The 26830-nt window shown below is 36.8% G+C and overlaps 3 protein-coding genes across 5 annotated transcripts; 2 read left to right on the forward strand and 1 right to left on the reverse strand.

Annotated features, from left to right (window-relative positions):
• Window positions 1-562: 562 nt before the first annotated feature.
• On the forward strand, window positions 563-2857 carry LOC132103062 (TYRO protein tyrosine kinase-binding protein-like). The gene is made up of 5 exons (XM_059507871.1): window positions 563-1293; window positions 1917-1940; window positions 2046-2204; window positions 2285-2349; window positions 2468-2857. Exons 1-5 carry the CDS (start codon window positions 1248-1250, stop codon window positions 2522-2524), a joined length of 351 nt encoding a protein of 116 aa, XP_059363854.1. The 5' UTR covers window positions 563-1247; the 3' UTR covers window positions 2525-2857.
• Window positions 2858-13944: 11087 nt separating this feature from the next.
• On the reverse strand, window positions 13945-15266 carry LOC132103056 (protein LRATD2-like). Its single transcript, XM_059507865.1, has one exon. The coding sequence runs from the start codon at window positions 14816-14818 to the stop codon at window positions 14006-14008; it is 813 nt and encodes a 270-aa protein (XP_059363848.1). The 5' UTR covers window positions 14819-15266; the 3' UTR covers window positions 13945-14005.
• Window positions 15267-17389: 2123 nt separating this feature from the next.
• Window positions 17390-25123, forward strand: klhl38b (kelch-like family member 38b). 3 transcript variants are annotated; one of them, XM_059507847.1, is made up of 4 exons: window positions 17390-17543; window positions 22771-24124; window positions 24220-24325; window positions 24577-25123. In XM_059507847.1, exons 2-4 carry the CDS (start codon window positions 22955-22957, stop codon window positions 24864-24866), a joined length of 1566 nt encoding a protein of 521 aa, XP_059363830.1. In that variant the 5' UTR covers window positions 17390-17543; window positions 22771-22954; the 3' UTR covers window positions 24867-25123. The 3 variants fall into 3 exon arrangements, with proteins under 3 accessions (XP_059363830.1, XP_059363829.1, XP_059363828.1); XM_059507846.1 differs by lacking the exon at window positions 17390-17543 and adding an exon at window positions 21546-21955; XM_059507845.1 differs by lacking the exon at window positions 17390-17543 and adding an exon at window positions 21546-21950.
• Window positions 25124-26830: the final 1707 nt, after the last annotated feature.

Consider the following 26830-nt stretch of genomic DNA (forward strand, 5'->3'; position numbering starts at 1 on the left):
TGAGTATTGTTATAAATATGAAAAGTAATAAACGATTGTGACCTGGAATCTCCCAGAAATTCCCGTGTCCAGCACAAGACTGTGACTCTTCCACTGAAAAAAAGAAAAGAGGAAACAGAAATTGTCTTTACAAGCCAATTTTCATCACATACATTTCTACATTTATTTGCGCTTATAGATATTATGTTGGAGAACTTAACAATTGAATTGCTTTAACAAAATATTGCCTGTTTGCTTGCAAAAATGTGGATTCAATATTTGTGCAGTAAACAATAAAATAGTATACCCCTCCATTGATGTATTTAAAATCTACAAATTGTTTTAAATACACTCAATGCATAAATATAAACATCACAAACATTTAAAAAAAATTTTTTTTTTACAAATTTAAAGTTATGTAACTATGCAGGATAATCTTTAAAAAATCTCATGTGCTTTAAGGTACTATAAGGCAAAGGTCATTTATCTGTCCGATTGAGCTTTTAGGAAATAACCTAACAGTTCCTCATCAATTTATCTGTCTACTAAATGAGGCAGGTCTTCAGGTGAAACTGCACTACACACTGCTGTTTAACTGATGTAAAAACCAACATCCTTTTTTTTAATAAAATGATATTGTAAGTGGAACAGGATATATTTTGCTTGGTACCTGTTTGAGGTTATCAGATGGCTTTAGTAGACACATCCTGTGCTGTGAGACTTTTAACCACATTATTACCCAGGTCCCTCTCATCACTAGCCTCTTGCTCCCATATCTAACTTACTGAGAAGTGAAACTACACATTTACTGAGAAGGACATACGAAAACACATGTATTTTCAGCTGCAAGTCATGTAAATGAACTGTATGCTCACTGTATGATTTAGTTTTCAATTAAATTTTGTACTTTAAACCTAGAAGTATTTTAACAGTGACAGGATAAAATGTAAACAAATGAGATACTGAACTAGGTTAAGTGTGTGTGTGTGTGTGTGTGTGTGTGTGCGCGTGTGTGCGTGCGTGTGTTAGAGAGAGAGAGCGAGGGATAGCACATCAGCACGTGTAGCTCCTCCCCAGTATTCTTTGGTTCTATTTTGATGGATGGTGATAAGTCATCAGCACATACGGTGTGATTTTTCACATGCAGGCAATTTCCATATCATTCAGTGTCAAATTCAAGGGGTTTTAGCTCACGGCCAGTAAAGACTTATTTAAAGTTAGGGCTGCACCAAACCCTGAGCAATTCTCTTCCAAAACCTGCACTCATTATGAGAAAGATTCTATACCTGATGGTCCCCATGAACGGACTACTCGGTGAGTGCATTTTGCAAACTTTCACATACTCATAAGATTTAAAGATTAAATGAACTTCAAAATATATATATATATATATATATATATATATATATATATATATATATATATATATATATTCTTCACAAATGAAATTAAACCGATTTTGGCATCATTTTCAGCATGACAATCAACAAGATAATAGATGTTAATTCAATAACTATGTAGAGAAAGCATAACATGATTTAATTCTTTAAATTACACGCCACTGTATGAGTGGTGTTATATTTTCTGTATTATATACTTTAATTTACATTAATTAATTTATATTAAGTATATACATATATTGTATAATGTCTGTAATAGTATTTCATGACTAGAGTTTTATTTCTGGAAAAACCTGCCAAGGATTCCAGCCGGTATAAATATAAATATACATATAAATCATTATAGGTTTAATGGGGTTGTGAAAAATTGAATTACAGAATTATTTGTGCATGTGTTTTGTTTGAGGATTTATATATTAACTCAGTGATTAATGCAAGAAATCAAGAGGAAATGGCATTTTCAGTTCTGTTAATTGCCTTGAGGACACGTTATTATAAAAACTGATCTTCGCTCTCTTCTGTTCTCACTTTCATCAGCTGACTTTGTTGAGGGGAATCAAGGTAATGATTCTCTAGATATCTGAAATTCAGTTGTTGATTTTTTTTCTTACTTTTTTATTTTGTCATATTACAATGAATGTACCCATGTATTTTTCTGATTCTCAGACTGCACTTCATGTTACCAGTTGGACACTGGAGTAGCTTTTGGGATCATCACTTGTGACATCATCCTCACACTCCTCATTGCTCTCTCAGTCTATTGTTTCTTTTCCCATCAGAAAAGAAGAGGCAGTTTACATACACATGCCAGATACTGTGGGTCAGGTATGTCTGTTTGTAAGAGAAATCAGTATGGAATTACAGCTGTTCCAGTCAAAATGAAAACATTTTTTCTGATGTTTAAGGTAGAGCAAAAACTCACCAGCCATCGATAAAGACAAAGACAATTGAAATGGAATCACCTTATCAGGTAAAATGAGCATTATCAGCTGTGTGTTTAATGTAACACAAAAATAAAAATAAAGTAGTTTTTATTATAAATACAACAAGATTTTATTTATTTATTTATTTTCATAATGATTTCACAGGAGCTTTCTGGAGTCCAGTCAGACATATACAGTGATCTTCAGCAGTATCGGAAATGAGGTGACCATGTGAAATGTAATATTAATCGTGGGTCGTGTGAAAACCTAAGAATATCTGGAGGTTGCATACATTTCTAAACTGTGTCACAATTATGTATTTGGCATAAGCTACAATAATTGATTTATACAAAAAGATTTTTCTTTGAATCCATGTGATTGGTCATGTGGATTAAAAATCATGAATATTAATATATTTTCATAGTTTGTGGAAAGGAAAAATTATCTTCAAGAATTGGTAATTTTTACTATCACTGTAAAAATTTGTTTTCATCTGTCATATTTTTTTATTTATTCAAAAGCTTTGTAATGGAGTTAGGTCAGAATATTATTCCCTTGTGCTTTATGTAGAAATAAATGTTTAATTTTGATCGTGTGGTCGTTTATCGTTTCTTTGTCTACTTTTATAGACAGCCTAGAAAGGTGGATGATGGATGAAGCCACACTCGAACATGCACTGGTTTTATTTTCTTTCCCTGAGTGGCTAAGGAAGTAGATGATGTAGTGTAGCGGACCTGTTTAGAAATCGCATGACCACAGTGAATCAGACAAAATGGAAAGACTTTTTTTCTTGTGTGTTGTGTCCTTCTTTTAAGTCCAGAGTTTTAAATTCTGAGTTTAAAATCTATTTTCTTATGGGCATTTTCACTATTGCTGATTTATTGCTCTGTGTACTGTACGTGTGTGATAATTTAAAAACAAAGAATATCAAGGAAATTAAACCGAATGGTGCTTGACTTTTGGCTTTGCACAGAGAGCAATTTAATTTAGCTCTTAATTTGAGTGTGCCCACTTCCAATGTCCACAAGAGTGCACTATTATCTCAGTGTTCTCCATGCCACATTTAGCCTATAGGCTACTGTAAATCTATCTATCATCATTCATGTTTTATTTTGAGGCTTTATTCAGTGCAATTTACAGTAATGATTCATGGTTGATTTAACAAAATCAATATCTCACTTGTTGTTACACACAATGGACGTTTTAGTGAATATTCTGAGAAACCTAAGTACCATTATTTCAAATGTGTCTCACATGCTGGACTCCCATCCAAGGCTGTCGAAATTTAAGTGAAGATTTGCTAAAAATTCTGATTCTCCCCAGCATAAACAACTTAAGTCATGCTCTGTCATTTTATGATGCTATGACATCATAAAAACAAAACAGAACTCGAACTGTGAAGACACAGCTTTGCGTTGATTTTCAAGCAGCAGTTATTAATAACAGATAAGAAATGTTGACAACTTCCTGTAGGCTGAGAGCAGAGATAAGGCCTTGTAGGCCTACAGTTTAGCCTATTACAAACTGTTACTCCAACATGACATTGCTGAACTGAAATAGAAAACTGATGGTAAAGAAAGACGTTTACACTAATTCCCGCTATCCCGTTCCTTACGTCAAAGTAAACGAATTTTGGAACACAAGCACACACGAAACAACGTAACGTTACTGTAGCAAAATGGGCTATTGTTTACGTACATGCCTGGAGGAGTGTTTCGAGCCTAATGGTAAGTGTTTTCTACATTTTTACTCTTTACAACTGCGTGTATGTTAGTCAAAGTCAGTCAGCAGATTTTATCTTCCACATGGCTGGTATTCTCCATCTGTTCTGCTGGATCTAGGAAAAGGCAAATACAAACTAAACTTTGAATTTAGCATTATTTCTACAATTACAGTTTGAAAATCAGTGGCATGTGTCAGTGCATATTTCATGATTCTTTCTTAAAGCTAGACTATTTGTTTTTGCGGGACACATGGAAAAACAAAGAGAGCGTTCAGATGAAACTGGGTTAGGCTAATCTTTTAATAATCTTACATCAGGGTTTTTTTTTTAAATAGGATTTCAAACACTTTCTTTTGCTTCCTGTGCACTATTTACCCAAAATTCTGGTATGCTTGAACGACTCAGAAAGAAACAGCAGGAACATATTCAGTGAAAGAAACCAATTATTTTCTGAATTTGGACTGTTTTGTTTGTGGAGTAATGAACCTTTTGTCTTCATCTCCTCAGTTTATGCTGTTGGTATGTACTGGTCAGGACATTAAGAGGAGGAACAAGATGATCTTATCATCCCGCGCTGAAGTTCGGCTTTCAACACCATCATCCCAACAACCCTCCAGACCAAACTCAGCTCTATGTTCCTAGCTCTATCTGTCAGTGGATCACCAGCTTTCTGACAGATAGGCAACAGTTAGTGAGACTGGGGAAATTCATGTCAAACAGCTGCTCCATCAACACTGGTGCCCCTCAGGGATGTGTTCTCTCCCCTCTGCTCTTCACCCTGTACACCAACGACTGCACCTCTAAAGCTCCTGAAGTTTGCAGACGACACTACAGTCATCGGCCTCATCCAGGACGGTGATGAGTCTGCTTACAGACAAGAGGTTGAGCAGCTGGCTGTCTGGTGCAGTCTTAACAACCTGGAGCGGAACATGCTCAAAACAGTGGAGATGACTGTGGACTTTAGGAGAAACCCCCCTGCACTTTCCCCACTCACCATCATGAACAGCACTGTGGCTGCAGTGGAGTCATTCAGGTTCCTGGGCACCACTATCTCTCAGGACCTGAAGTGGGACATTCACATTGACTCCATTGTGAAAAAGGCCCAACAAAGGTTGTACTTCCTTCGCCAGCTGAGGAAGTTTAACCTGCCACAGGAGCTGCTGAAACAGTTCTACTCAGCCGTCATTGAGTCTGTACTGTGTACCTCAATAACTGTCTGGTTTGGTTCAGCAACAAAATCAGACATCAGAAGACTACAGAGAACTGTTCGGACTGCCGAAAGGATTATTGGTGCTCCCCTGCCCACCCTTCAAGAACTGTAAAGATCCAGAGTGAGGAAAATGGCTCAGAAAATTACTCTGGATCCCTCACATCCAAGTCACCCCATCTTTGAACTTTTGCCATCTGGCCGGCGCCTCAGAGCCGCAAATACCTGAACAGTAAGACACAAGAACAATTTCTTCCCCCAGGCAATCTACCTCATGAACAGTTAAAGGTTCCCCACTTATGCTTATGCAAAAAAAAAAAAGTGCAATATCCTTATATTTATTTGTTACCCCTCCATCCTAGTACATCCCTGCATCTTATTCAATCCTATTCCATTATCATTTATAGCACAATTGTTTATACACTTATTTATTTGCCTAAATATATATATATATAGAAATATATATATATATATATATATATTTTTTGTTTGTGTGTTCTGTGTTGTTGTCTCTTTGTACTGGAAGCGTATGTCACTAAAACAAATTCCTTGAATACGCAAGCATACTTGGCAATAAAGCTCTTTCTGATTCTGATTCTGATCATCTATCCTGACCTTGGCAGCCAGCTTCAGGCTTATAGTTTGATAATTTATCAGACTATCAAAATACATTCCTTGACTGAACACCACAAGCACAACAAATTGAGTTTCAGTCTCACATGCCGTATTTAATGCTTTTTTTCAGAACCAGAGATTGTGGGTTATTATAGCAGTAATGTATGTGGTCTTAGAGTAAAGTAGACTTACTCTGAATGCTTGTTCTGGTGAATTGTTATGAGGTTATCCATGACTTAAAATGGTACAGGAATGGAAGAGTTATCCATATAACATAAAGCAACTGATAAAATGAACTATAATTTGGCCGATTTATAAACCTTTAAGATAGTTGGGGCCACCTTAAATTACCTTACAAGTCATCTTTCAACGTATCCCACTGTATTAGTGAAGACGTTTTTAAGTATTTAATATAGCCAAGCATATATATTGAATTACGGAATTTCTGTGACCTTTCACTGAGCACACAACCCTTACTTAGGTTAGAAAATTAAACCTTTGTGAATGCTCCCTGCATAACCCAACAGTGTTGATACTGAACAGCCACTAATTCTCAATTTCTTTCATTAAGTTGTAGTTAAAATGAATAGCTTCTTGACACTGATCACTATGTGGTCACACATATTTTTTCGGAAACTATGTGGCATTGGTAAACATGATGAAACCATTTCAGCCGCATGATTGGTGTTCACTGTGGATGTGTGATAATAGCGTCTGCAGATTATTAATATGTACAGTTGGAGTTCTGTAAACCAGTTGGAGGTCTAGTCAAACACATGTTATTCATAAGAACTCTCATTGTGCAACTTTTTGAAACCCAAAGTTATGAAAAATGCCACATACTTCTCAGTAATCTGATTGTGTCAGGCTGAGTGAATGTGGTGCTGTAATTAGCTTCTGCCTTGTTATCTTCCTGCCCTCCTCATTGCTTCAGTATGAGGCCTAATCGGTGCTGGGAGATTTGGTGCCCTGTCAAATCAAACAAACTCTCTCTGTGTTAGCACTTGGGTGGTTGGTGTTGATAAAAATAAAAAAAACGCCATGCTGATGGGAGAGGATTCACATGAACCATGAACCATTATATATATATATAATTTTTGACTCATCCTCATTGAGCACCAAATCAGCATATTAGTACAGGATGTGTCAATATGTAGTTTAGTATAGTACACCTATTTAAATATTTTTTCCCTCAAAATGTTTTTGACTCTTCTTCTTCTTTTTTATTTTTATTTTGTATTTTATTAATATACTAATTTGATAAATGCACATAAATACAATATTTTATTATGTATCAAATTTGTAAATTATATAGAGAGACAGAGAGTAAGGAAGAGTTATTTTAGTAAATTCTAATCATTACTATTTTTATTTGCATTATAATTACATTATTTTTATTACACAACTTAGCAAGTTTCAGAACATGGGGTCAAGAGAAATAGTTCACTCTATCAAAGTTTCTGACCCACTTATGATTTTCCTGAGCCAGTGCTGGGAAATAGATTGGATAATTTGATTCTGACTTGCCCTGGTAATTTTCTGCCTCTGCAAGTGTGTGCATTTGTGGAGAGCACTACATTGTTCAGTGGCAGTGAGTAAAGGAGTGTTGTGTGACTAAAGTGCCAGTCAGAGTGAGCTGGGTGAATACGTGTCACATTGATGATCTTTGTTCTGAAAAAAGTAAGTAACAGGGTCATCCTCTTATCTTATCAGAACACTGGAGCTCTGCAAACTGACAGGGCCTAAGGCACATATTCAAAGTGGTCTCTCATTTTCCTTTTTCTCTTTCATTGTTGTTTAAAACATCTTGCGACTTTAGGACTTGTGAATCTCCAAAATCAGTACATATTTGTACTTTTTAAGATGCAGTTTATGAGAAAAAGCAGAAATGCATTGCTTTTATCCTGTTTTCTCTCTCTCTCTCTCTTTTGCTGTATACTATTTGAACTGAGGTTTTTCAGTATACTGAAGCCCAGCACCATCCTTCATATTAGAGGGTATTTAGAGCTAGTCATAATGAGCGCCATTCACCCCCTCTGTTGCTCTGCGTTAAGGGGGCACATCAATTGCTCACCAGTGACTGGCCACAAATTAGCCAGACAAGAAGCACAGGGAGCTGAACAGGTGGCTGTGCTCTGGCAAATATGGGATTAGAGAAGATTCAGGATATGACACAAAAGGGAAGGATGACGGTCAGATGCAGTGGAATAAAGCAATGGATGGATTTAAAACTTCATCAGATGCTTGTGCTGCAGGCCATGAAATCATGTCATGAATGAATAGCTGAGGTTTTGTCATGACTCAACATGGTGTCAATCCCTGAAACATTGCCGCCTTCATGTTCCTTCTTCAAGTCTTAGGCCAGTGTCGTAGATTTAGAAGTTAAAGCATTCTTAGAACACATTATGAAAAAGTTTTGGCCTCGACTTTAAAAGCACTCCAGATGAACTATGGCAGAATGTTTTTGAGAGAGTGGTTTTGACTGGTACGATGCAACGGCCTGAAGTGTTCTTCAGCCAAGGAAATCCTGGAAGCTGTACAACTCTTCTGATAAGATGTTTTTTTTTCTGGAACAGAATGTTCTGGTTGCTGGAATAAAGGAGGAGCCCCGCTTCTGTTCAAATCAAATAATGAAATCAGTGTCTTAAGGTAATATACAGTATATCAGTTTTTTGTTTTGTTTTTAATGATGAAATGATGATATGTTTCTTAGGGAGTTGACCTGATTAATGACTGCTTCTCACTATCCATTTTTCATGTGGGCCTGTACAGCTTGTAGCTACAGTATTAAATGCTCACTTAAACATGTAAGCATTTCAGTTATGTAAATAACATTAAGATAAATATTTAATAATCCCATTTCTTTTAGGTAAGGCTTAATGCCACTACCTCTTCTGTGTCCCAAAGTTTTCCTGTCTATTCCCAACAATTGCCTAAAGAATTCTCAAAAGGATATGAGGAAGGGTGTTGTACTTCCTCTTGTTCCTCTTATTGTACACAACTTAAGCAGATAAAAGTCAAACTATCCTCATTTGTACTGAGGCAAAAGACTATTTTGTAAACCATGTGAACCAAAATCAGAAGGTCAGATTTTATTTATTTATTTATTTTTATTTCTCCTAAAAGTCAAGCCTGCTTTGTCTAAGTTTTAGTTAATAGACTTAAAGGGGTCATATGATGCAGCTAAAAAGAACACTATTTGGTGTAATGAAATGTGTTTATGCAGTTTAAGGTTAAAAAAACACATTATTTTCCACATACTGTACATTATTGTTTCTCCTCTATGCCCCGCCTTCTGAAACCTGTCGATTTTTACAAAGCTCATCAGTCTGAAAAGCGAGGTGTGCTCTGATTGGCCAGCTATCCAGTGCGTTGTGATTGGCAGAATACCTCAAGCATGTGACGAAAATGTTACTCCCCTTAACATATTGTGATCCCCTGTCTGGCTGGAGCAATGAGACATAAACATGAAACCCATTATAAACGTGATATAAACATGATTTCTATTAGTGTCCTCTTTTGGAAGGCCAAACAAAGTAGTTTTGCTCTTTCAACGAAACAACGTCACACACCGCAGCCTTGAGTGAGCGGAGGCTGGCTTGAGAACGGCGCGGCCAGCGGATTCTACGAAGGAGCATCTGTTGGGCTTGCGGCAACCACATGTGACGACCTCGGGCTGGATTCCGCTTTGTCCACAGTGAAAGCCATACCCAGCAATCCACACTGCAAGTTGATGTATAGATAGCAGATATCAAACTCTTTTGGAAAGCCAAACAGTAGTTTCACTTTCACGGTGAAACACAGTGTCTATACGACATGTGGCGGCGGCAACAACAATACTACATCTAGAACAAAAGTTATGCCTTCTTTCTTTGTGTGAACATCTGGGCGGCATTATGCAAATCTTCCCACATAGTGATGTAGAGATGTGGGGGTGTGTTAGAATGAGACGTTCCAGGGGGGCTTGGATGAATTCTAGCCTTTGCAACTTTAAGAGCTTGTAACACCTCAAAGAGAAAAATGTAAATTGCATCATATGACCCCTTTAAGACCTATTCTTGATATTTTTTTCTTTCTATCATACCATCTCTCATAATTCCTTACCAGTGTCAAATAGCTGAGTACAAATAGTTCTTTTCATTTCCCTCCTTCCTTTACCACGCTACCGAATGTATAAAGATTTTAATGTCTTTTACTTTTGGGAGAGAGTTCTGATTGCTGTTGTGAGTGTAATGATCCCATGTAATTAGTCTCACAATAAATTGCAATAACACGCTGCACAGCTGGGAGATGTAGCTTTGTTGCAATGGAATAATCCTTCCCTTGCATTTCAACATTTGCTGAGAAATATTACCATCATGTGAAACTGAAATTTATTAAGTTACTGACCACCACAACAAACATCATGTTTAATCCAAATGATTGATTCAAATTCAAATTGCATACAAATTTTACTCAAATAATAGAACCTTACTAATAGTGTCTCAATGGTTAGGATAATAATATATATCCTAACCACTGATCTATTGTTATGCAGTGCTGCATTTTCTTTTATTTGCATTTCGGGAAAACAGACCTAGCCAAAGTTTATTTCCAAGAAAAATTCAATTTGCATTGCTTGCTAGCCCAGCAGACTTTAGTCATACCGCTGTGCACACCTGCTTGTGTGTGTGTGTGTGTGTGTGTGTATTACACACACACATACATTTATTGTGTTTTGAATTAACTGGTCATTGCACAGTTTTAATAGTATATTAATTCTAAATAAAATTCTTAGTTCAGGATTTTAGCTATTTCAGTCAGGTGAACCTGAAGGACACCTTTCATATCCCAGCTGCAAACAAAAGAGTTCAAACCCTCATCAGCAATGGAATTATAGATGGCATAAAATCATAAGGACAATACAGCTTATTATTCCTCTTCATTAACCTTTTCTCCATGAAAGGGGCATTTGAACCAAATTAGCATAATGTTATTGAAATCGATCTTTTTTTTTATACGCTGATTTAAATTCACATTATCCATTTGAACTTCAGAGGATGAGCAGCAAATTAAAATTGGATCAGTATGAAGGGAATTGATAGTTATCAAATCAAAGTGCTGTAAATAATTGTACTGTGTTATGTGGTTTTAAGTATCTCCACTTATCTCATTTGAGAGTAGATCTTAACACCAGAGCTGTTTAGATAATTTTTTGGCTGTTGCTGAATTATCAGTTATAGCATTATATATATATATATATATATATATATATCCGCTGCTGAAAAAAGTTTTGTCCCCAATATTAATTCATATAGCAATGCTGTGTTGAAATATTTGATCATCATGTTTGCCTTTTGCTATAGCAGGTTCGAAGAGAAGCAGCAGGTTCGGAGAGAAGCAGCAGGTCAGGGAATTAATGCCTCTTATTTTCGTTCCCTGGCATTCAGACATGTTTTACTATCACCAGACCTTCTAATGTAAATATTCTCAATGATTCCATGGAAGTGAGGGTGGTATGAGAGGCATTTATTCAACAAGCCCTGGCAAAGAAAAAGGATTGAAAGATAACACAGCGTAAAGATTTAGGCTTGTTCTGACAGCTAAATGCAAATGTTACTTATACTAAATATAATAAAGTACATGATGAAGAAACAACATTTATACATAAACATTTTATCTGAAAGAATTAGTTCACCCTAAAATGAAAATTTCCTGAAAATGTATTCGCCCTTTTAGCCATCCAAAGTGTAGACTAGTTTGTTAACCACAAACCAGTGTCCATAAACCATAATAACGCTTCACAATCTAGAGAAAAGTGAAGTTAAATCCCTTTTGTCCTCTCACATCAAACCAACATATTTGTTTATAACTGTTTTTGTTTGTAAACATTTGTTTATCTGTGAATATTTCTGTCCTGATTCAGGATCAATTATGTTTTCAATAGTGAAAGCTATGTTATGTAAAGTTTTGAAGTTTAATAGTGGATTTGTGTATTACAAACGATTTTTTTCCCCACTGGAGTCATGTGGATTATGGATTATTGTGATGCTTTCATCAGCTGCTTGGACTCTCAATCTGATGGCACCCATTCACTTCAGAGGATCCATTATTGAGCAAGTGATGCAATGCTAAATTTTTAAGAATCTGTTCCAGTGAAGAAACAAATGCATAACCATGCACTCTCTGGAAAAAAGGTACGAAATCTGTCACTGGGGCGGTACCTTTTCAAAAGGCACACCTTTATTACCTAAAAAAAAAAAGTGTACAAAAGTTCACTTTTTGAAAAGGTACTGCCCCAGTGACAGCTTTTGTACGTTTTTGAGAGTGTGGCTGGATTGAGGGCTAGTACATTTTCAGTCATTTTCATTTTTGTGTGAACGATTCCTTTAAGTAATGCCAGCTCAGTCTGAAGGGGTAATCAGTTGAACAATATCATTTCACATCTTGTTCCTGCCTTGCACAGAAAACCTCACCCTATTGAACAGGAAAGGCAGTTTGTTTACATGTTGTCTTAGTATTTATGTCATAGTCCATAAAATCTTTGTGGCAGAAAGGATTTGGGGATGAATGTCAATCAATGGTAGCTGCAAATACTCTTTAAAAATAGCTATTTTATAGTTGAGTTTCTTTGTGTGACCTGTGGGGGATCTCTTAAAGGCATTTTTGTGCCGTTGAGTTACATGTTAATAATAACTGATTAAGATCACAGCTTAATTATTTGTCTAAACCAGTAACATAATTTGATTAACATTGGCTTAAATTTATCTTAAATCTGGGTGCAATGAGACTTAAAACTAATTAAGACTTCTAGTTTCAAACAATTCAAAAAGCAGCAGTTATCTTTTCAGAGCATCTGCACATCTTATCTTTGGAGCGCAGTCAACTTCTCCAGCAGATCTGTACAAATCCTCTCTTCTTTGACCTTCTTTAGGCAACATTATCTCACAAATACTAGGCAACATTATCTCACAAATACTAGGCAACATTATCTCACAGATACTACCAACGGGGGGATCTCAAGTCTGGTATCATGAAACAAAACACACATCAGAAACTCAAAGACCACATTTTCTCTCTTGCTATGGCCCCTATTTAGCAGATTTATATTAAATTCTTAAAGGAGCACAACAAAAACATTACAAAAGGCAAATATATGCTTTATGAACAAATCTGAAAAGATTAGATTACTTTCAGCTTACCCAAAACTTGTTGGTCATTCTTCAGTTTTTCATTACTAACTCTCCTAGTACAATCCTGTCTATGCTGTTATGGCATCATTCAAAAAGATACAAGTAAAATATAATCATGAACATCAGGGAAAACAATATATATAAACTTATGTATGTAAAGAAATCCTTTACTCTGAACATTTTAAATGCTTTCTTATTACTTAAGCAATTTCAAACATATTCATAAATGAGTGTTTACTTTTTCCCTTTGGTGTTTTTCATCATGATATGTTTGGATGTTCATGAAATAAATATGATGAAACCAGGAACATGGATAAAAAAAACTATCACTACCAACAGACAGTGTGTGTGTGTGTATATATAACAACAGTGTGTGTGTGTGTGTGTGTGTATATATATATATATATATATATATATATATATATCCTACCAATTCCATCAATCAAACCAAACCGAAGAGTTGATCTGAATTGAATGCTGAATGAAATTATCTTCTCTGCATGCAAGAATAACACTTGAATATAGTGAGTTCAGTAGCAAAAATATAGGCTAGTTTATACAGTACTTGTTGAGAGACAACTGAAGCCAAACAACAAAATGTCATATTGATTATATCACAATCCAATGCTGAAGAACAAAACAGTCCTTAAGAAAAAATAGTCAGACTGTTGAAATAATGTGTCAAGGGAATACATACTTAGCCAGTCCTCGAAAGAAAATACTATGATCATTAGAAGGTGATGCGGAAAGCCTTTCATAAAACATTCCCTTGGATGTGAACACAGCAAAATGAGTTAACGATAAAATCCTTATTACAAAAACACCAGGATTATCATTGCAAACAAGCTGAAGCTGTCCAATTTATAAAAGTGCTGCTGACGGAAATCTCTCTTGAGAAGCTGATAAAATTGCAACACTGCCCCTGTGCTTGAGGTGATTACAAATAAAGCCCGTTTCCTCCATGATGAGCCCTCTATGATCCATCATCAGTTACAATTGTAATCATTCTCAGTGTCTTCTGTGCAATTTAAATGATTCTCCAGTTCCTGAATAACGGCTTCCCTTCCCATTTGATCGTTTCTCCTCTTTTCCATGATCAAGTCTTCTAAACTTTGAAAGTCCAAAACGTGACTTTTCTTCTCCGACAGCTGCAGTTTCATCTTGTATGGCTGCTTCCCGATTCGTATCTCGCCTCCCGTTTTAAACTCTCGTTTGCCAAACCTGCACCAGGCAGCGAAGCATTCAGAGTTCTTCCAGCAAATGTCTCGCTCTTTCATCCCCACCTGCTCCATGGCAGTCTGCACCACAACATCAGAGCTCAGCGCACTAAACTTATACAGCTCGTTCACAACTCTGCCTCTTTTGCCTTGACTGGCATCGAAAAAGAAGTCGCATTTAATCTCGTTTCTGTGCAAATGAACCACCTGTTGGTCGTCAACACAAACGGCCCAGTGCGGGTACTGACCGATAGCCACAAACTCCACCAGGTCACCGGGTTTGCATTTATTCGCCAAGTTCTCCCACGACAGGGTTCCGACTTCACCGAACCTGCTATTCCTGTCATATATGCACTCGTCGCGATAATATACCGCGCATTCTAATTCATTGCGGCAGTCGTAATGTTTAACATCTATCTTTTCTGTCTCATCGATGTTGTCCTCCTGCTCGTCGTCGTCAGCAGAGAAAATATAAGACACGCCGATCCGTGGAGTGTCGTCCTCTAGGTCGAATCCATTAGGGTCAGTGGTAGGTAATTCATTGTAATTCAAATGGGTAAGTTTCTCCACTTGATTCCCCATAACAGTGTCCGAAACTCGTGTGAACAGTTACCCGTCCCACCTGTGTAGTTCCCTGAGGGGAGCGTTCAAAAGCGCAACACGTAATCCGGCTTTCGAGTCCAGTTCAGGTCTAAATCCATTTCTTCTTTTTAATCTGCGAATTGCTGTGTAGAATAATTGCGTTTTGGCATATCATACAGCTATCCGACGTGTTTGCCAGCCATAAGATATTATGCCATCAGAGTTTCAGTCTGCGTTCAGAACAGGTGCGTCTCACCTGCTCACTTCCTGGTGTGAGCCGCGGACAAGGGAAGCCCATCAGACACAGCGGTGAACCCACGAGGAGTCCTGCAGTTAACGTCCCCAGTAAACAATTGCACTTCTGATAAGTTCTTTCCTCTCTTTCCAAGTAATGGATGGCGTCCACGGCTCTTTGAAGTTCTGCCAAAGGCGGCAACAGCGCTCTGTGTGAAATAGTAGTGCGCACGGTAATGTTTCCGCAAGGCTCGGTCAGTTAAAGAGACAGTACACATTTAGACTGAAAGCGGAATTATGTTAGTTCTTAAGCTCAATGAGCTAAATTCATACAGAGTCTACAGTTTAAAGGGGTCATGAACTGAGAATTCAAAATTCCCTTGATCTTTTGACATATTGTACTTTAAAAAAACATCCTGTACGTTTCAGAACTCAAAACTTTCTTGTTAGTCTAAAAAGAGCCTATATTGAAGTCAATCTGCACATTTACCTTTGTTTTGTTTTTTTCAGGGACTGAACAATGGTAAATGTGTCACCTTTGGTAACAACAAGAATTAGTTCATGAAGAGGTACTGTAATTACAGTAAGACCTTTTTCGATTGCTGTCTTTAATGGATGCTCAAGAAAGTCATTATTTATCACATTATTATAGACATTAAACCTATATTTAAAAGCAAATACAATAAAAATAAATCAATTAAATTGTAAATAAACCAAATTACTTAATTCATTTACCCTGAATAAAGTCCATTACTGTGTCCTTCTCTTTCACATTAAATGCAGTGGCAGCATCTTCAGAGGCTCCCTGGAGGTACTTCAGCTTGCGGTATCCAGTCTGGGGCACGTGGGTCTGTAAACCACTTCAGTGTTTAGTCTTGTGTTGTGGATTGCCAAACAGCTAGCCTCTGGCTGTCAGTCAATCACCCCCAGTGCAGGGGCTTCTCGTACCCAGAAGCATGCCTCAGCTCTTAATTACCTAAAGTAACAGCTGGCCAGTGAGTCTGCTGTGTATTTGCTCACTCCAGTGCGGGGATGTCTGACTGTCGCCATGAGGCATATCACCAGTTACACCAGTTGCAAACTAAGCATCCATCTTCCATCACTACATCAAAACAAATCCTACAGCCTCCTGAAAGTACCTTCAGACCAGACACACCTGCTCCCCCGTTAAGTATTAATATTAAATCTCATTAGCATAATGTGCTTAAAGTTTAAACGCTGTGCAATCTTGTCAAGTGACTTTTATTTATATGGTGCTTTATACAATACAGATTGTTTCAAATCAGCTTTACAGTATTAAACAAATTACAGAATCAATGATGCAAACTTCTACAAACCAGACAATAGTGTCATTATTCACCTGCATAAAAAGACATTTTTACATCAATGGCAGTGAAGAACCATTCTGGTTTCTCCGATTTACACCTTTCAGTGAGCAGTTCTTAAAAGTACCAATTCTTAAGTGTAAAGAACATTTTAATATCATTTTAATAATCTAAAGCCACTATGTACTCTTAAAAATAAAGGTTCTTTATTGGCATGGTTCCATCAATAAGCTGTAACATCCATGAAACCTTATAGTTGTACAAAAGGTTCTTTTAGATTATTAAAATGTTTCTGAAATAAAATAAAAAAACGTTATTTTTAAAAGTGTAAAGAACCTTTTGTGTGATAGAAAGGTTCTATGGATGAATGTTAAGGTAAGTTTCTTCATGAAACCATCACTGCCAATAAAGAACCACTATGTGCCAAAAACCTTATGATTATCGCTTTATGATTCAGCAATCATTCCTCAGAGTGACATTTTCACTGAAACCTTATATGTTATAAAGACCTCGCATATCTATCCTGGTGAGTAAATAAAGGAATTTCAACTACCTGACATTTCGGTATTGGTCTGACACAACCACAGGAATTCCTCTGAGTGTGTTTTGACTATAAATATATATATATATATTTTTAAGTTTCTCTCCCCCCGAGAGCCTGTACTCTGGCCATTTTGAATGCCAAGCCACCTTGTGTCATGCCTGTGACACTGTATGAAGCTGTCTGCTACCACTGAAGATATAAAGATAAACAGTGTTGCCTTCACACTGACTCGCTCAGTGAAAGAACTCATTATTTAGTTTCCTCAACTGTTAAAAAAAGTAGTCTGGAACACAACACCACCAAGAGTAAACAAAATTGGGTGAAAGTGCCAGTCTGGTGGGAATGCATCAATGTTTTTGTTTCCAGTGGCCATGCACTAGTTACATCAGAAGAATTTTAAGCAGCCAATAGTAAGCCCCTTAAGACCCCTCTTTCTCTCTCTAAGTTTCCAAAGGCAACTGCGTTCCATCAAAGGTATTTTATTGCTGAAGGTGCACTGCGTGTGTCTGTTTGTGTCACGCCGATGAAGCGAACCAGAAGCCCGGACTGGCTGCAGAGAGAGAAATGAAAAGAAGACTGAGAAGATTGTCAGATGGCAAAAAGTGAGATGAAAATGACAAAGGTATGTTAATGTTACTGAATGCAACTCTGTTATCCATAAACTCTTCCGTTTTCCCACAGTTCTTTTGATATTTGTTTTTCTTTAAAAAACAAAAAAAAAAATTTTTTTCTTTAATGAATAAAATATCTGCGTTGTCCTGTAGTACAATGTGAGTTTGCTGAAAAAATCATGAAACTACTTTTAGGTAATTTAGTGATCAATAATATTGAGTGCAGTGAAACATTTATTTTTTCATTTATAATACCCAGCATGATTAATGAGTCTAAGGACTTATTTTATTCCAGTAAATTCAAGTATCATTTGAATTGCACTGACCTCTACAGGAGCATGACATTTTAACTAATATATAGCACTAATCTTACAAATATGCCAGCAGGTTTAAAGAGGTCTTCTGTAGACCAGGGGTTTTCAAACTGGGGTCCGCAAGCGGGTGGTGGGTGGTAGAGGGGTCTATTTGTTCGTTTTATGTGTTTATTTATTTAGTTAGTTTTAAAATGTTTTTTTTTCAGGGTTGTCGGAGTTAATAATTTTTATGTTTACATTCACTACATTTAATAATAATATTTAATTCAGGTCAGATTTCAACTTAATTCAATATGAAAGGTGACCCTGGAGCATAAAACCAGTCTTAAGTGTCAATTTTTCGAAATTTCGAAATGTATACAATGAATAAATAAGCTTTCCATTGATGTATGGTTTGTTAGGATCGGACAATATTTGGCCGAGATACAACTATTTAAAAATCTGGAATCTGAGGGTGCAAAATATCAAAATACTGATAAAAATCGCCTTTGAAGTTGTCAAAATGAATTATTAGCAACGCATATTACTAATGAAAAATAAAGTTTTGATATATTGGTATATATTGATATATTGATATATGATATATAGTTGTCTTAAATTCCCACACAGTAAAAATTATTTTTTACATACAAAAATATAAAGTGGCCTTAATATTTATCAACAGCTGTAGACAATATGATGTTGTGAGTTTTCTTAGATGTCTCTTTCTTGCATTTGTAAACACTGTAAAATACAAATCCCAGACTGCTGATTTAATTACAGCTGGTTTGTTTGCTCTGAACTTCGAAGAAGAAATTTTCATATTTGTTGTTCGGTGATGGTTATTAGAACTTTTGCCATTTTGAAAGTAGAACATTCACTCCAGGCCATATCAGAAAAAAAGGCCGTAAGAAGTAGGTCATTCAGATCTGACACAACATGACCCAATTTGCTATCTCACTATTTGTTATGTTCCTTAAATTTCTGCATGAGCGGAGCAAACTGTGTAATATATCACTGTCATGCTGATCTTTTAGAGGTCAGCTTATGATTCCTAATGGACATATTGCATTTTGCATTGCAGCGCCATCAGTGGCATCACTTAATATGATGATACTGTAGAGCAACATACACAAGCACTTGTTGCTTCTACCGAAATCAGTATTCCACACAAAAAGCATATATATTCTCATATAGATTTCTCTTGTGCTGTATAGATGGCCTCTTGTTTTATGGTCGTCTGTTTTCAAAATGATGCAGCGTATAAGCAGAATCACAGAGAAATCTATTATGGGAACCAAAATGTTAAAGTGCTGTTCATTGTGCATTAATATATCTAAAATGTGCCTCTTTCTATTATGAATACTTTTCGCTCTTCTCATGATGAATGCCAAACAGAAATTTCTAATGAATTGGTGCTGTTTGGTTAGTGTCAATTACTTTATTGCACAAAGACTTGTGTTCACAGAACATGCAGGAATAACAGGTATACGTATGAACACAATACAGCCCTTTACACATAGATTATGAATAAGAAATATGATATAGATATATTTAAGACATAAAATAATTATAATATAAAATTAATTTTATATAATTTTACTTCAAATTATTTAATGCTTTTATAGTAAAGTGGTATATTGTTTTTTTTTTTTTGATGATGTCTAGAGGTCATGTTCTTCCATGTCTGGATGTGACTGTTATTTACCCTTCATTTACTCATGCAGTGATAAGCACTGTTAATCAGTAAGGATGCTCTCCTGAGGCACAAGCGTTTGGAATTGAGTGCTTAGTTTGAGATAATTAACAAATTCACATCAGACTCCCAGTATAACCTGTGGATGTGGTAGAACAGAGCCAATCTCAGGACTACTGTGTGTCTCCCAAGATATGTGAAGTATCTGCAGGCTTTAAAAGCACTATGAGCTCTACTGAAAAATTACTTACAAGTTGCTGCTGGAAGAGGTGCAAGTGAGGCCAGCAGGGGGTGATCACCCTGTGGTCTGTGTGGGTCCGAGCGCCCCAGTGTAGAGATGGGGACACTATACTGTCAACAAGCACCGTCCTTCGGATGAGACGTTAAACCGAGGTCCTGACTCTCTGTGGTTATTAAAAATCCAAGGATGTCTTTCGAAAAGAGAAGAGGTGAGACCTCGGCATCCTAGCTTAATTCGCCCATTGGCCTCTGACCATCATGGCCTCCTAACAATCCCCATATCTGCTGATTGGCTTCATCACTCTGTCTCCTCTCCACCAGTAAGCTGGTGTGTGGTGGGCGTTCTGGCGCACTATGGCTGCCGTCGCATCATCCAAGTGGATGGTGGATGAGGAGATACCCCCTGACTATGTAAAGCACTTTGAGTGCATAAAAGCGCTATATAAATGTAATGAATTATTATTATTATTATTATTATTATTATTATTTACACCACCCTTTAAAAAGATTATAGTGGACAATATAGTAGCAGTAAAATCTTGAGAACAACTATGAAGTTGAATTTAGTATGATGTTCTAGAGTGTATAAATAAATATTTAAATATTATTTATTTATTTATTTGCTTACTCTTGAACACCATACTACATTCACTCTCTGATTTTACTGCAATGTATTGGCTGCTGTAGGCCTCTTTTCAAAGGGTTTTTTAATAGTGCTCAAAGGGATTACTCAAGCTTTTTATTTCAAGCCTTACAATGGGTAAGGAGGAGCAAAAAATTGTTTACCGTGAAGTTCTTAACCTGCAATTTCTAGTTTTCCATCATTTTGTTTCAGGAATTTGTACCATGATTGTGATGTAAAAAGTAAAGTAATTCAAACTGAATCCTATCATAATACATTATTGCATTTGGTAGGTGATTTCGACTTACATTCAGGGTATTACATTATCAGTTTGTGCCTCCTCTAGGAATCAAACACGAGAAAGAAAGGCCCAATTTAGAAGGTTTAGTGCAGAAAAACTAGGTGGCTAGTTGCCTTATGCAATTTATTTATTTATTTATTTTTTGCGAAAGGTTAAACTGTTACTGAAATTTCTCTGTTTTTTTTCTTCATCACTTCCCTGTATTTTTCATTCTATATGCTTTGAAAATGAACAAAATATCTTTATTATATATTTAAATTATTAAAAAAAATATTTTTGAAAGTAACTTGCTGATTTTGTTTGAACATTTTTATGTTTGAACAGATGTTAGTTTGTGGCTTGTATAACAACATGTTCTCTTACGCTACAAGTGAACATATTTATTTTTGAAGTTGTTGAACATTTTAGCTTACAGCATGAGAAATAGATGACAGCACAGGTTATCTATTGCGTATTAGCTCTCAGGGTACCAGACACCTCAGGACAGTGCATTAACACTTGATGGCGCTGTTGATCTAACGCTATACTGCTAGAGCCTCAGTAGTTCAAATTTGTAAAAACTTTGTAAAAACTGTTTAGATTATTTATAATAGGTCATAGGGTTATAGATTTAGATTTTGAATTAATTAACCTTTTTATTTTAGTTTTTCTTCCCACATTACTGAATATTCCAACAGTTTATTGATGCTTCAAACAATACCTACATCACTCAGTGTTGTCCAATTTATAACTGTGCATGTTTGGCTTGAAAGCCTTCAGCTGTTATGTCTCCTCATCCTGAGCCTTCATTATCCCGATGTTTAGTAACGACTGTTGTAGTAACAGAATGCTGGCTTTAGGAGAGCTTAGAATAGCATTTAGGCACCAGTGGTGTTGTTTACAGCCACAGTAAACATACACACGTGGTGGAGCATGGAGCAATTCAGACACACTTTGCAGACAGTGAAGAAACTTGTGTTATGGAAAAACAGGGGGTGAGGGCTTTAGCAGCACTAGCTGCAGTTCTGACAGAGAAGAGCGGTTTCTATTTTTAGGGAGACTGGAATGTATACTGAGGCCTCTGGAAGGATTTCTCAACAACAAATAACATACCACGGTTGCCCCAGCCCCTATAAACATCCACCTGCCACACTCAGAAAGTGAAAAACTTTCAGAAGTGAACCGTTTTTGAGAACAGAGGGACGAGTTTGAGTTCTGTTTGAGGTTTGATGATACATAGATATTTACAGGACCATCTAGAATGTGCTTCAAATCAGCTGAGACAAGGTAAGGTAAGGTATGGCTGACACACAGAGCAGATGCTTTTACTGTAGGAACAACAACACCTGCGCAGATTGTAGATAATGGCATGGCGTGTTTATGATGTGTCATTCTACAGGCAAACTGGACAGCTGAAGTCTTGAGAGATTACTGTGATTGTGTGGTAAACTTGCAGAATTGTTAAACAAGTATGATATATGTTTTCTGACTATAAAAAAATGTTAATGATGGATATTTTTCCATATTCTTCTATCTTCTTCCATTCCCTAGATGTCTTAAAATATGCAGTTGCCGAAAAATTGTATATATGATGCTTTTGAAAATATGCAGTGAATAATATGAGCCTCACAGATGAAACTTCACACTCATGTTTAAGCATGTCATTGTGTCAGAAAGATTTGAATGTTTGTTTATTATTTATAATATTCATTTTTATAAACATACTAACATTACTACACACACAAACTGAATATATACTGTTTAATATGGTAATTGATTTATTATATATATATATAATATATATTCATATGTAGTATGATGCTATCATTGCCAAGGTCATGGGCTTCCAATGGAATATATGAGTAGAGAAAATGTGTATCATGAATGGTGGATAAAAGCTAAAAGATGTAAATTACTCCATTTTCCAAATCAATAGATTTAAAAAATGAAATAGTAATATGAAATGCATCGAAACTGCTGCCATTATAGTTTTTATGCAGGCTTCATGAGGTAAAATATCTTCTTCCATTCTGGCAACCAGTATCGAATTAAAGAAAATGTTTTGATTATAAAACATAATTTTTTTTACTATTTTTTTTTTAAACAGCTTGGATGATCCAATATCAGAAGTCCTGCATTTTAAAGACAAAGACCTGACTTCTACTCTCCTCCTGGAACTGAACAGCTTAAGGAAGGACCGAATTCTTACTGATGTTGTGTTTTGTTCTGAGGGCAAAGAAATCCCATGTCACCGCAATGTTCTGGTGTCCAGCAGCCCATACTTCTTCGCTATGTTTTGCAGCAGCTTCCTGGAGACCCAGAAGCCCCAGATAAACCTCCAAGGTGTTCCTTATGACATCCTTACGAGTATTGTGGAGTATGTTTACACAGGGTCCATCAGCATCACCATGGAGCTGGCTCTCCCTCTGATGCAAGCTGCCTCTATGCTACAGTATGGAAGACTTTTTGAGGCCTGCTCCACTTTCCTGCAGTCCCAGCTCAGTCCAGACAACTGCCTGAGCATGATCCGCCTCTCAGAAATCCTGCATTGCTCAAGCTTGCAGGAAAAAGCAAGAGAGCTGGCCGTGAAGAGCTTCTCAGATGTGGTTGTCTCTCAGGACTTCTGTGAGCTCTCGCTACCAGAACTGGTGAGCTACTTGGAAGACGACAGACTCTGCGTTGAAGAAGAGCAAGTATTTGAGACTCTTCTAGCTTGGATTCACCACGACCCGTTCTCCAGGTGTGGCACCATCCACGACTTGTTCCGTCGTGTGAGGCTGAGACACGTCCACCCTTCATATCTTTTCCAATTTATCGCCAACGACCCTCTAGTCCAGTCATCGTCTTTATGCACAGAAATTATCGAATCTGTTCGTCGTCTGCTCTTTTCCGTTGGCACTCATTGCCCTGGTGATCTTGAGCCCCTGTGGGCCGCGCCGCGCCGTCAAAACTGCAAGGAGGCTCTTGTAGTTGTAGGAGGCCGTAAAAATGGCGAGCGGACGTCTCGTGATGCGCTGCTCTATGACGAGCAATCTCACTGCTGGCAGTGGCTTGCAAAAGTCCCTTTGCGGCTCTACCGACCTGCTTATGTCTGCATGCACAGCATTCTTTACGTTCTGGGTGGCTTAACCATGAGTACAGGAGGCCAGTACACACCTAGCAACACGGTTTACACGCTTTCTCTCAAAACAAACCAGTGGAGAATGGGAGAACCCATGGTGAAGCCTCGATATGCCCATCAGAGCTCCACCTACTTACATTTCATTTTTGTACTGGGTGGATTGACGGCTGATGGACAACTTTCCAGTGAGGTAGAGCGATACGACACCATGTTTAACCAATGGGAGTCCATGGCCCCCATGCCCACTGCAGTCCTGCACCCAGCTGTAGCTGCACATAACCAAAGAATATACGTGTTTGGTGGAGAAGACGCCATGCAGAAACCAGTTCGAATGATCCAGGTGTGATATTTCAGTCTTATTCAGATGTTTAATTGTATTGAGCACAAATTTCACAAATTGATTTTGAAGTCGTAAAATATGTTTTTTCTTGATAGGTGTACCACATAGGAAGGAATATGTGGTATAGAATGGAAACCAGGATGGTAAAGAACATCTGTGCACCAGCTGCAGTGCTTGATGATAAAATCTACATCATAGGCGGTAAGGAGTTTACATTTTTTTGGTATTGTAAAAATATTCCTGTTTGCTGGTCGTAAAGTCACCATGAAATCAAAATTTGTGTTTTTTGAACTGTTGAAGTGAAGTGATTATTATAAATTATCCACGCAAATCATTATCTTTTTTATTATTTTTATTTGATATGCTCTTAACATCTATGGGGGGGGGGGGGGGATAAACCTCTCTCCTCGTCTTAAATTTTTGACACATTTGAGAATTATTTATTTCAACAGGCTATACAAGAAGAATGGTAGCCTATGATATTAAAACCAACAGGTTTGAAAAATGTGAAAATATGAAGGCCAGGAAGATGCATCACTCCGCTTCTGTGGTCAACGACAAGATCTATGTCACTGGGGGCCGTTTCATTAACAGCCACGAGAGTGTGGAAGATTCAGACAGCTTTGACTGCTACAACCCGAAGACAGACTCATGGCTGTCAATGGGAACACTGCCATTCAAGCTATTTGACCATGGCTCAGTACCTCTGGTCTATCTCTCTGATAAGTTTCTGCCTACATGAATGCATTTATGTGACAGTGTAGTGTAGTCACTTCATACAGGTTTTTATATATGCCTGTCTCCAAGCAAAATGCTTGCTGTACTGTATTTTACAGATCATACTGGGAAAAAAAAATATATAGTGTAAAAACACAGAGCATATTATGAAAGCAAAGCAATGAGATGCACACATTTTCACCTCTCTAAAGGTGTTTGCACATGATTGTGAAATATTAGTAAAATTACTAGTAATAGTTGTTAATATAGCTGAAGTTAAAATTAAGAAACAATTTTTTTTTAATTAAGCTCAAACCTTGTAACAGATGCAAGTATGATACATTTTCAACTTGATTTTCAAGTATCTTTTAGATAAGCTGTTTTTAAAAAAATATCTGTAATCTGTAGTACTTTGCACTTGACACTGAATAGTTGCACACTGTATGTTTACAAGAGTACTTTTATGCAAATACATTCCTCCATTTTGTAAACTGATTTTGTTATTCATTGTTTTCCCCCCGGAGTATATGAAGTGGTTACATACTGCAAAAAATGTAATTGAATGCTTCATAAAAACTAATAATGCTTTTGTGTTTTATTTGTAAGTTGGCTTATCTGGCCGTAATAAAATGTTAAATAATTTAAAGGGAACATTTGTGCAAAAAACAAAATTGAAAACACTTTGTAATCATTTGCTCAGCCTCATGTCGATCCAAACCTGGTTGACTGACTTTCTTTTGTGGAAAACAAAATAAAATACTATAAAAGAAAAATTGGACCACCTGTCATTTTTCTAAAAACAACAACAAGAGTCTATTCAACGGCACACACTGTATGAAAGTCCTAATTTGTAATTTTCAACTTTTCAACTTTCAAAACTTTTTTATGAGTTTTTGTCTACTAAAAGTTTTTTCCTAAAGACATTTTGTCAGCTGAACAAATTCCCCACAGCCTCGCTGTTATTTCTGTCAAAATTTTTGGTGAATTTAATCCTTTTAATTGCTAAGTAAAAAAAAATCCTCTCCCCAACAACAATAGACATATTTTTATGACAACATATTTGTTATACTGTCTATTTGATTATTTTTTTTATGTAATATATCTTTGAATTGAAATGAAGTGCATTCATATAAACGGTTACATAGCTCTGATGTGACATATACATAATCCTATATCACAAGAGATGGAACTCATCATGTGACGTGCCATGGGAGGTTTGAAGACCGAAGGCAGCAGATGTGTGAGAGAAATGTGTGACTGAGTCTTACATGTCTTCCTGTCACTGTAACAGGTGTCAACATGCCCAGACATGAAACTATTAGTCACAAATGAGGTTTTGCTAAGCCATTAAGAGACTTGCTACTGTCCCTTCTGATAGTGTGAATTATGTGGTGGTATAAATTCACAATATCCATTTCAATTACACAAGTTCTTTTAACTTTGCCACTAAACTTAAGGATGCTTAAAAGGTGAACAGTATGTCGGTGTTATGATTACTCAATGCAAAGTGAGATCTATGGTACTGCGTGTGCTTCTTGGGGGTTGCAAACTTGTTCATATCTGAACATGTTGTGATGTCTTGTTGGGTCAGGGATGATGGGGTTCAGTCCAGGCTATAGGTGATCTAATGTTATTTTGGGAAACAAACAAGGGTGTACTTTACACCCCCAGAATCATGTGGCTGGCCCATATTGCAGATTTGTTGGTCCAGGATGTAAATTGAAACATTTCACACAGTGAACTTGAGGGAATGATGAAATCAGGGTAAGAGCAACAGCAACAGGTGTGATAGTGAACGTGTGTGTGTGTGTCCGCTGACATGAACACACAACAAAAACACTTCTAGATAGTTCCATCTACATCACTACATGAACTTGGCATTGCATTTACTTGTTCACATACAAATGTTGAGCTTTTCTTAGCTTTAAATCATAAAATGGAAATAGTATTGTCATCTATCCATCTACATGTCTAGGAAATCCCCTCATA

Source organism: Carassius carassius, chromosome 24 (assembly GCF_963082965.1).
Source record: "Carassius carassius chromosome 24, fCarCar2.1, whole genome shotgun sequence".
Classification (NCBI taxonomy): Eukaryota; Metazoa; Chordata; class Actinopteri; order Cypriniformes; family Cyprinidae; genus Carassius; species Carassius carassius.